This window comes from Salmo salar, chromosome 20 (genome assembly GCF_965601325.2).
Source record: "Salmo salar chromosome 20, fSalSal1, whole genome shotgun sequence".
Lineage (NCBI taxonomy): Eukaryota > Metazoa > Chordata > Actinopteri > Salmoniformes > Salmonidae > Salmo > Salmo salar.
Window position 1 is genome coordinate 70,416,223 of NC_138310.1, and position 12,041 is coordinate 70,428,263.

At 45.8% G+C, this 12,041-nt stretch overlaps 1 protein-coding gene across 9 annotated transcripts in view; it reads right to left on the bottom strand.

Annotated features, from left to right (window-relative positions):
• LOC106581247 (unconventional myosin-XVIIIa) overlaps nucleotides 1-12,041 on the bottom strand; it is a 169,473-nt gene that overhangs the window by 80,479 nt on the left and 76,953 nt on the right. For all 9 annotated transcript variants that reach the window (XM_082966707.1, XM_082966705.1, XM_082966704.1 and 6 more), the window contains 4 exons: nucleotides 10,771-10,913; nucleotides 10,580-10,680; nucleotides 10,349-10,412; nucleotides 10,034-10,178 (listed from right to left, as the gene is read on the bottom strand). In XM_082966707.1, the coding sequence (XP_082822833.1) occupies nucleotides 10,034-10,178; nucleotides 10,349-10,412; nucleotides 10,580-10,680; nucleotides 10,771-10,913 (453 nt within the window). The remainder of the gene's footprint in view (nucleotides 1-10,033; nucleotides 10,179-10,348; nucleotides 10,413-10,579; nucleotides 10,681-10,770; nucleotides 10,914-12,041) is intronic.

Consider the following 12,041-nt stretch of genomic DNA (forward strand, 5'->3'; position numbering starts at 1 on the left):
AGTAGTAGAAGTAGTGGTAGTGGTGGTAGTAGTAGTAACAGTAGTAGTAGTAGTAGTATTAGTAGCAGTAGTAGTATTAGTAGCAGTAACGTAGTAGTAGTAGTAGTGTTAATAGTAGTAATAGTACTAGTAGTAGTAGTAGCCATATTAGTAGTAGTAGCCATAGTGGTAGTAGTAGTAGTAGTAGTAGTAATAGTAACAATATTAGTAGTAATAGTAACAGTAGTAGTAGTAGTAAGTATAGTAATAGTAGTAGTAGCAGTATTAGTAGCAGTAACGTAGTAGTAGTAAGTATAGTAATAGTAGGTGTAATAGTAGTAGGGGGCAGTATTAAAAGTAGTACTACTAGTAGTAATAGTCGTCGTCATCATAGTAGTAGTAGTAGTAGCAGCGCCACCTCTGCTGGTGGGAACAACCCCTGCTGTGCAACCAATCCGCTGATGAGAGCAAGTAGTAGTAACAGTAGTAGTAACAGTAGTAGAAGTAGTGGTAGTGGTAGTAGTAGTAGTAGTAGTAATAGTAGTAACAGTGACAGTAGTAGTAGTATTAGTAGCAGTAACGTAGTAGTAGTAGTGTTAATAGTAGTAATAGTACTAGTAGTAATAGTAGTAGCCATATTAGTAGTAGTAGTAGTAGTAGCAGCCATAGTGGTAGTAGTAGTAGTAACATTATTAGTAGTAATAGTAACAGTAGTAGCAGTAAGTATAGTAATAGTAGTAGTAGCAGTATTAGTAGTAACGTAGTAGTAGTAATAGTAGTAAGTATAGTAATAGTAGGTGTAATAGTAGTAGGAGCAGTATTAAAAGTAGTACTACTAGTAGTAATAGTAGTAGTCGTCGTCATCATAGTAGTAGTAGTAGTAGCAGCAGCAGCAGCACTAGTGGTAGTATTATTAGGCGCAGTAGTAGCAGTAGTATTAGTAGTAGTATACTGAACAAAAACAAACGCAACATGCAACAGTTACAGTCAGTGGTGTAAAGTACTCAAGTAAAAATACTTTAAAGTACCACTTAAGAAGTTTTTGGGGGTATCTGTACTTTAGTATTTATATTTTATTTATAACTCTTACTTCACCAAATTCCTAAATAAAATAATGTAAGTTTTACTCCAAACATTTCCCCTGACACCCAAAAGTACTTGTTATAATTTAAATACTTAGCAGGCCAGGTGTCATAAGTGTCGTCGTCAGACGAAACAGAGAAATCATCGTCTGAGAAAGTTGACCAATACGCAGCGGGTTGCGTGCTCATCATGATATTTATTAAACTGTGAACACCAAAACAATAAACACGAATGACTCCAGACAGGCTAACAGGCTACTTACAAAATCATAGCAGTGTTAACACAACCACCCACAAACCCAAGTGACAAACATACTCCTAAATATATGACTCCCAATCAGGAACAATGATAACCAGCTGTCCCTGATCGGGAGCCACACAGACCAACATAGAAACACCCAGAACAAACATACACAGACATCTTCTGCCACGTCCTGACCAAAATACTACACAACTACACCCTCTGCTGGTCAGGACGTGACAGTACCCCCCCCCCCCCCCCCCCCCCCCAAAGGTGCATACCCCGAATGCACCTAAAAAAATAAACCACAAAAATCCCCAAAAACCACAACAAAACAAAAACAAATACCCCCTAAACAATAAGGGAGGGTGGCTGCCGTCAACGACGGCACTGTGCTACACCCCCCCTACCCAACCCACCTATCCTGGAGGTGGCTCTGGTTCCGGCCTCCTGCCCTCCAGGTTGTATGCAGACTCATTGGGGTCCGGGTCGTAGACCGACTCACTCGGTTGTGGATCGTGGGCAGATTCCTTCAGTTCCATACTGTAGGCAGACTCAGTTAATTCATAGTTAATTATCCACTTATTCAGTTCCTGATCATAGACAGACCGCTTCGGTTCCGGGTCGTTGACAGACTCCCTCGGTTCCGGGTGGCAGGCAGACTCCCTCGGTCCCGGGTCGCAGGCAGACTCCCTCGGTCCCGGGTCGCAGGCAGACTCCCTCGGTCCCGGGTCGCAGGCAGACTCCCTCGGTACCGGACTAGACACTGTTGCCGGATACTCTGGACTGCACACTGGTGCCGGATATTCTGGACTGCACACTGGTGCCGGATACTCTGGACTGCACACTGGTGCCGGATACTCTGGACTGCACACTGGTGCCGAGCTCACGAGGCTGGGCTGACGCACTGGGCGCCTGATGCGTGGGGCTGGTAGAGGAGGTACCAGGCTGGATACACGCACCCCAGGACTAGTGCGAGGAGCGGGAACAGGCTGAATAGGACTAGGCTGACTAATGGGAAGCTTGGTCCGGGTTGCTGGTACTGGTCGCGCCAGACTGGAGGTCCTCACTTCCGGGTTAGCACGAGAGGCGGGAACCGGAAAGACTGGGCCATGGAGGCGCACAGGTGGCCTTGACCGCACCGCCTGCACAACCCGTCCTGGCTGGATGGAACTAGCAGCCCTGTACGAGCGGGGTGCTGGTACAGGGCGAACTGGGCTGTGCAGGGGCCTGATGGTTGCCGTGCGTAGAGCGGGAGTAGGGTAGCCTGGTCCTAGGAGGCGTACCGGTGACCAGACGCGCTGCGCAGGCATCCTCCTACCAGGTTGGATGCCCACTCCAGCACGGCATCTGCGAGGGGTTGAAATGGCACGCACCGGACTGTGGGTGCGTATGGGCGAGATAGTGCGCACCTCAGCGAAACACGGCGCCCTCCACCTCATACGCTCCTCCATATACTCACAGGTAGCTAGCTGGCTTATGGCTCTTCTTAGGCCTAGCCAAACTACCCGTATGCCCACCCAAAAACATTTCTTGGGGGTGCCTCTCCGGCTTCCTCGCCAGTCGTGTTCCCCGGTAGCGTTCCCGGTCGTCACCCCACTTTCGCCATGGGCCCTCTCCGGCCATAATCTGTTCCCATGTCCATTCTTCACCATAGTCCATATACTCAGTGTTCCTCTCCTTTTTCCGCTGCTTGGTCTTGTTTTGGTGGGTGGTTCTGTCATAAGTGTCGTCGTCAGACGAAACAGAGAAATCATCGTCTGAGAAAGTTGACCAATACGCAGCGGGTTGCGTGCTCATCATGATATTTATTAAACTGTGAACACCAAAACAATAAATACGAACGACTCCAGACAGGCTAACAGGCTACTTACAAAATCATAGCAGTGTTAACACAACCACACACAAACCCAAGTGACAAACATACTCCTAAATATATGACTCCCAATCAGGAACAACGATAACCAGCTGTCCCTGATCGGGAGCCACACAGACCAACATAGAAACACAACACCCAGAACAAACATACACAGACATCTTTGACATCACCTTGACCGCTGGCTACGTCCCTTCCGTCTTCAAGAGAGCGAGAGTTGCACCCCTTCTGAAAAAACCTACACTCGATCCCTCCGATGTCAACAAATACAGACCAGTATCCCTTCTTTCTTTTCTCTCCAAAACTCTTGAACGTGCCGTCCTTGGCCAGCTCTCCTGCTATCTCTCTCAGAATGACCTTCTTGATCCTAATCAGTCAGGTTTCAAGACTGGGCATTCAACTGAGACTGCTCTTCTCTGTGTCACGGAGGCTCTCCGCACTGCTAAAGCTAACTCTCTCTCCTCTGCTCTCATCCTTCTAGACCTATCTGCTGCCTTTGATACTGTGAACCATCAGATCCTCCTCTCCACCCTCTCCGAGTTGGGCATCTCCGGCGCGGCCCACGCTTGGATTGCGTCCTACCTGACAGGTCGCTCCTACCAGGTGGCGTGGCGAGAATCTGTCTCCGCACCATGCGCTCTCACCACTGGTGTCCCCCAGGGCTCTGTTCTAGGCCCTCTCCTATTCTCGCTATACACCAAGTCACTTGGCTCTGTCATATCCTCACATGGTCTCTCCTATCATTGCTATGCAGACGACACACAATTAATCTTCTCCTTTCCCCCTTCTGATAACCAGGCGGCGAATCGCATCTCTGCATGTCTGTCAGACATATCAGTGTGGATGACGGATCACCAGCTCAAGCTGAACCTCGGCAAGACGGAGCTGCTCTTCCTCCCGGGGAAGGACTGCCCGTTCCATGATCTCGCCATCACGGTTGACAACTCCCTTGTGTCCTCCTCCCAGAGTGCTAAGAACCTTGGCGTGATCCTGGACAACACCCTGTCGTTCTCCACTAACATCAAGGCGGTGACCCGATCCTGTAGGTTCATGCTTTACAATATTCGCAGAGTACGACCCTGCCTCACACAGGAAGCGGCGCAGGTCCTAATCCAGGCACTTGTCATCTCCCGTCTGGATTACTGCAACTCGCTGTTGGCTGGACTCCCTGCCTGTGCCATTAAACCCCTACAACTCATCCAGAACGCCGCAGCCCATCTGGTGTTCAACCTTCCCAAGTTCTCTCACGTCACCCCGCTCCTCCGCTCTCTCCACTGGCTTCCAGTTGAAGCTCGCATCCGCTACAAGACCATGGTGATTGCCTACGGAGCTGTGAAGGGAACGGCACCTCCATACCTTCAGGCTCTGATCAGGCCCTACACCCAAACAAGGGCACTGCGTTCATCCACCTCTGGCCTGCTGGCCCCCCTACCTCTGAGGAAGCACAGTTCCCGCTCAGCCCAGTCAAAACTGTTCGCTGCTCTGGCACCCCAATGGTGGAACAAGCTCCCTCACGACGCCAGGACAGCGGAGTCAATCACCACCTTCCGGAGACACCTGAAACCCCACCTCTTTAAGGAATACCTAGGATAGGATAAAGTAATCCTTCTAACCCCCCCCCCTTAAAAGATTTAGATGCACTATTGCAAAGTGGTTGTTCCACTGGATATCATAAGGTGAATGCACCAATTTGTAAGTCGCTCTGGATAAGAGCGTCTGCTAAATGACTTAAATGTAAATGTAAATGTAAAATCTTCTGCCACGTCCTGACCAAAATACTACACAACTACACCCTCTGCTGGTCAGGACGTGACACCAGGAAAATGGTTTAATTCATGCATTTGTCAAGTGAACATCCCTGATCATCCCTACTGTCTCTGATCTGGCGGAACCACTAAACACACATGCTTTGTTTGTAAACTATGTTTGAGTGTGCCCCTGGCTATCAGTAAATTAAAAAAAACAAGAAAATTGTGCTGCCTGGTTTGCTTAATATAAGGAATTTGAAATGATTTATACTTTTACTTTTACTACTTAAGTATATTTAAAACCAAATACTTTTAGACTTTTACTCAATTCGTATTTTACTGAGTGATTTTCACTTTTACTCGAGTCATTTTCTATTAAGGTATCTTTACTTTTACTCAAGTATGACAATTGGGTACTTTTTCCACCACTGGTTACAGTTCATATAAGGAAAACAGTCAATTAAAATAAATAAATTAGGCCCTAATCTACTGATTTCACACGACTAGGCAGGAACGCAGCCATGGGTGGGCTGGGAGGGCATAGGCCCACTCACTGGGGAGCCAGGCCCAGCCAATCAGAATGAGTTCTTCCCCACAAAAGGGCTTTATTACAGACAGAAATACTCCTCAGTTTCATCAGCTGTCCGGGTGGCTGGTCTCAGACCATCCTGCAGGTGAAGAAGCCAGATGTGGAAGTCCTGTCCTGGCGTGATTACACGTGGTCTGCGGTTATAAGGCCAGTTGGACGTACTGCTAAATTCTCTAAAACGACGTTGCAGGTGGCTTATGGTAGAGAAACAAACACTAAATTTTCTGGCAACAGCTCTGGTGGACATTCCTGCAGTCAGCTTGCCAATTGCAAGCTCCCTCAAAACTTTAGACATCTGTGGCATTGTGTTGTGTGACAAAACTGAACATTTTAGAGTGGAGTGTTATTGTGCCAAGCACAAGGTGCACCTGTGTAATGATCATGCTGTTTAATCAGCTTCTTGATATGCCACACCTGTCAGGTGGATGGATTATCTTGGCAAAGAAGAAATGTTCACTAACAGGGATGTAAACAAATTTGTGCCCAAAATTTGAGAGAAATACTTTTTTTGTGCATATGGAACATTTTTGGGATCTTTTATTTCATCTCATGAAACATGGGACCAACACTTTACATGTTGCGTTTATATTTTTGTTCAGTATAGTAGTAGTAGTAATAGCAGTAATAGTGTCGGTAGTAGCAGATGGGGTGTGGTGTGAGAGAGAGATGGAACGAGAGAGTCAGAGAGAGAAAGAGTCAGAGAGAGAGAGAGAGTCAGAGAGGGAGAGTCAGAGAGAGAGAGAGTCAGATAGAGAGAGAGTGCGGGGGAGGGAGGGAGAGAATAAAACATAAAAAATTTGAGACAACAGACAGTAGGGACATGACAGAATGTGTGAGTGAGTGCAAGCATGGCAACTGTTGTTGACATGAGACTGGTCTACCCCCAGCCCACCACCCACCCGCTTCATGATTCCAACCAACTCAAAAACCCTTCTGCAGCCTTGTGAATATGAAAGACAAGCAGCACACATGCACGCACACGCACACAGAGAACACAGTCCATGGAGACGAGGCAGTCTGGAGTCTAATGATTCTAAAAAGTTCATTACCACATTCGTCTAGGTCTGTGACTGCGGGGGAGGCAATATCAGAGAGCATGAATAAACATTCTCTAGACTAGCAGCACAGAGACACAGATATTATACCGGTCTTTATTAACATAACAGAAATATCTGCACACATTCAACACTCCAACAGTTTTAGAAATTAAACAACTTGAAAGGACTTTGTGCGCAGCGAGAGAACAAAGTTAGCGCTCCTCTCTCGGAGGCCTAGTGAATGGCTCAGCGTGTGGCCTGTTCATATCTTTCAACTCATTATTTCATTAAACCACTCATGGTTGAGAAGCAAATGTAATTTACGACGCCATCGCACTTCATTTGAGTATGTATTCCTTATCTCTGGGAAATAACACATGCACACACTGTAAACACACACACACACACACACACACACACACACACACACACACACACACACACACACACACACACACACACACACACACACACACACACACACACACACAACACAGGGGAAAGTAATTTTGATCATGACACTTCTGTGTGTTCTTCCAAAGCATGAATTGCCTTACAGTAAAGGAAAACAGAAAGGAACACACTGCTGCTCATGCTCCCAGGGGATTTTATTTATAACAGCGTGTCGACCCTTAGGTCTTCATCAGGCATCCATATCCCAGGTGGGGGTGGAAGGTCTTATATATACGGGCAGTACTCAGTGACATCACTTCCTGAAACAGGAGGTAAAAATCTATAACATAGGTTCACAATAATAACATTCAATGTATCAAAAGATATGATCATACTGTACACAAGGAATGTGATCAATATTTGCAGTGATATATATATATATATATACACAACATTCAATTAGGATGTCACTGAGTACTGCCCCTATATATAGGACCTTCCACCCCCACCTGGGATATGGATGCCTGATGAAGACCTAAGGGTCGACACGTTGTTATAAATAAAATCCCCTGGGAGCATGAGCAGCAGTGTGTTCACCTACAACTACAGCCCCTGCGGAAAGTACCTGGATGTGCATATATTCTTCAGCTTTCTTACAGTTAAGGACTCATATCCCCCCCCACACACACACACACACACACACACACACACACACACACACACACACACACACACACACACACACACACACACACACAGTTGAAGTCAGAAGTTTACATACACTTATGTTGGAGTCATTAAAACTCATTTTTCAACAACTCCACAAATTTCTTATTAACAAACTATAGTTTTGGCAAGTTGGTTAGGACATCTACTTTGTGCATGACACAAATTATTTTACCAACAATTGTTTACAGACAGATTATTTCACTTTAATAATTCCAGTGGGTCAGAAGTTTACATACACTAAGTTGACTGTGCCTTTAAACAGCTTGGAAAATTCCAGAAAATGATGTCATGGCTTTAGAAGCTTCTGATAGGCTAATTGACATCATTTGAGTCAATTGGAGGTGTACCTGTGGCTGCATTTCAAGGCCTACCTTCAAACTCAGTGCCACTTTGCTTGACATCATGGGAAAATCAAAAGAAGACAGCCAAGACCTCAGAAAACAAATTGTAGACCTCCACAAGTCTGGTTCATCCTTGGGAGAAATTTACAAAGCCTGAAGGTACCACGTTCATCTGTACAAACAATAGTATGCAAGTATAAACACCATGGGACCACTCAGCCGTCATACCACTCAGGAAGGAGACGTGTTCTGTCTCCTAGAGATGAACGTACTTTGGTGCAAAAAGTGCAAATCACTCCCAGAACAACAGCAAAGGACCTTGTGAAGATGCTGGAGGAAACAGGTACAAAAGTATCTATATCCAAAGTAAAAACGAGTCATATATCGACATTACCTGAAAGGCCACTCAGCAAGGAAGAATCCACTGCTCCAAAAGCACAATAAAAAAGCCAGACTACGGTTTGCAACTGCACACGGAGACAAAGATCATACTTTTTGGAGAAATGTCCTCTGGTCTGATGAAACAAAAATAGAACTGTTTGGCCATAATGACCATCGTTATGTTTGGAGGAAAAAGAGGGGCGCTTGCAAGCCGAAGAACACCATCCCAACCGTGAATCACGGGGGTGGCAGCATCATGTTGTGGGGGTGCTTTGCTGCAGGAGGGACTGGTGCACTTCACAAAATAGATGGCATCATCAGGAGGAAAATTATGTGGATATATTGAAGCAACATCTCAAGACATCAGTCAGGAAGTTAAAGCTTGCTCGCAAATGAGTCTTCCAAATGGAAAATGACCCCAAGCATACTTCCAAAGTTGTGGCAAAATGGCTTAAGGACAACAAAGTCAAATTATTGGAGTGGCCATCACAAAGCCCTGACCTCAATCCCATAGAACATTTGTGGGCAGAACTGAAAAAGCGTGTGCGAGCAAGGAGGCCTACAAACCTGACTCAGTTACACCAGCTCTGTCAGGAGGAATGGGACAAAATTCACCCAACTTATTGTGGGAAGCTTGTGGAAGGCTACCCGAAACATTTGACCCAAGTTAAACAATTTAAAGGCAATGCTACCAAATACTAATTGAGTATATGTAAACTTCTGACCCATTGGGAATGTGATGAAAGAAATAAATAAAAGCTGAAATAAATCATTCTCTCTACTATTATTCTGACATTTCTCATTCTTAAAATAAAGTGGTGATCCTAACTGAACTAAGACAGGGAATTTTAATTAGGATTAAATGTCAGGAATTGTGAAAAACTGAGATAAATGTATTTGGCTAAGGTGTATGTAAACTTCAACTGTACATTCATATATAGTTATGTTTTTTTTTTATGTATCACTGAAAGCTTTATAAGAGATCCCTGGTGGGCGCAGCAAACAGTGAGCGGACACGATCAACCTGCCCCTCCCTCCTGCCCCTGCCCCTCCTCCACCTCCTCTTCCAAACTCTTGAAGGGATCCTTCGGGATTTTGGCAATGAGGCCCTGTATCTACTTACCCAGTGTCAGATGAACTTGTGGATACAATTTTTATGTCTCTGTGTCCAGTATGAAGCTTTGCGAGCCAATGCTAACTAGCATTAGCGCAATGACTGTAGGTAGTTTGCGAGCCAATGCTAACTAGCATTAGTGCAATGACTGGAAGTCCCCGTAGACTTGCAGTCATTGCGCTAACGCTAGATAGCAATTGCGCTAGCGCTAATTAGCGAGACATAAAAATAGGTGAGACATAAAAATGGTATGCATGAGTTCATCTGACTCTGGGAAAGTTGATAAAGGGCCTCATTGCCAAAATCCCAACGTATCCCTTTAACATCCACTCTACCCCATTTCTACCTCTCTGGCTGGCATGTTGGAACTGCACTTTATCTTACCCTACTAACTAACACACACTTCTAGCATCCTAACATGGCTGGATTACTGCAGAGTTCTCAGTCAATTAGTTCAACAGTGAGTAGTGTAGTGGACCAGTAGAGATCCTACAGTGAGTAGGACAGGGCTAGGGATCCTTACCTTTGGTGGCCCCTGCTGCCCCCAGGTGGTAGATGGCCCCCAGGATGAGCCACAGAGCCCTCTGCTCCTCCACTGAGATGCCCAGCACCTTCATGGCTGCCTGCAGCTTGGTGAACTGCTGAGATGACTTCTGTTTGTCCTCCAGCTACAAGGAGGGAGGGAGGGAGGGAGGGAGGGAGGGAGGGAGGGAGGGAGGGAGGGAGAAGGAGTGAAGATGAGGGGCACAGTTAAGACAGTTTTCTAGTTGTCTTACACAAAATTCAGAAAAGGACATATAATACACATAATAATAAGAGCATAATAACAGCATTTTACTTTAGACTGAGGCACAATTCCGAAGGCGCTGTTCTCTGCAAAGTGGTTAAAGTGCAGCTCCGTTCTGAGAGGAAACAGGGGAAATGAACAGGTTGAAATCACAGTAAATAGCTAGTTTACACCACAAGTTTAACATGAGAACAAGATTATATACACAAGACCAAGCTTCTGCAATCTACTGCAACCACCCACTTCAATTCAATCCCAATTAAGAGGTGGTAAAGGGCTCACCTGAGAGTGCTGTCAGCTCCAGACATCATGTAGTAGAAGATGTTGAAGGTGGACTCAGTCTCTGGCCGTTTGGTCACTCTCAGCTTGTCAAGCAGCATGGTCTTAGGTACAGGAAGAGGACAACAAGATGTCAATATGTGTGTGTGCGTATGTCAGTGTCCATGACCGTGTGTGTGCGTGATACTGCCTACCTGTATGGATGCGGAGGCCACCTGGCCAGCCTGGTCAAAGTCCAGAGAGACAATCTGAGAGAAGCGGCTGGCGTTGGTGTTCATGGAGGTGGAGCTGTTCCCAAATGCTTCCAGGATGGTGTATACTGCCTGCCACTTCTCTCCTGCAGGGATGGAGGGAGAGAGGGCGGGAGGGAGGAAGGAAGGAAGGGGGGAACAGCGAGGGGGACAGAGGACTGTTAGAGAAAAGCTTTATTTATGTCAAATATCATGTCAGTGTTTTGGCATTTCACATGCAATACTGTTCTATTTGTGAGGGGATTAGACTACCATGTTGTGACTTACTTTGATAATCATGTTATGTCATGTCAGTTAGGCTTTGTCAATTATTCTCTTAGTGGAGTTCCTTTCCCTCTTTTGAGATCAAGATGAGCAGGAACGCCTCATTACTTAAAGAGTAGGGCTACCAGTCAGACTCACTTAACCCTAATTGCTCCTGTAAGGCACTCTGGATAAGAGCTTCTGCTAAATGACTCAAATGTAAATCTAGGTATGTGAAACTTACACCTCATGGCCAAAAGTATGTGGTCACCCTTTCAAATTAGTGGATTCGGCAATTTTAGCCATACCCGTTGATGACAGGTGTATAAAATTGAGCACACAGCCATGCAATCTCCATAGACAACATTGGCAGTAGAATGGCCTGTACTGAAGAAAATCTCAACTACCCTGACTTTCAAAAAACCTGAATTTCAATATGGCACCGTCATAGGATGCCACCTTTCCAACAAGTCAGTTCAGAAAATGACTGCACTGTTAGTGCTGCCCCGGTGAACTGTAAGTGCTGTTATTGTGAAGTGGAAAGGTCTAGGAGCAACAATGGCTTAACTGCGAAGTTGTAGGCCACACAAGCTCACAGTACAGGACTGAGTGCTGAAGCGTGTACCACGTAAAAATCGTCTTTCCTCGGTTGCAACAATCACGACTGAGTTCCAAACTGCCTCTGGAAGCAACGTCAGCACAATAACTATTTGTCTGGAGCTTCATGAAATGGGTTTCCATGGCCAAGCAGTCGCACACAAGCCTAAGATCCCCATGCACAATGCCAATTGTCGGCTGAAGTGGTGTAAAGCTCTCCACCATTGGACTCTGGAGCAGTGGAAACGTGTTCTCTGGAGTGATGAATCACACCTCACCATCTGGCAGTCTGACTGACGAATCTGTGTTTGGAGGATGCCAGGAGAACGCTACCTGTCCGAATGCATAATGCCAACTGTAAAGTTTGGTGGAGA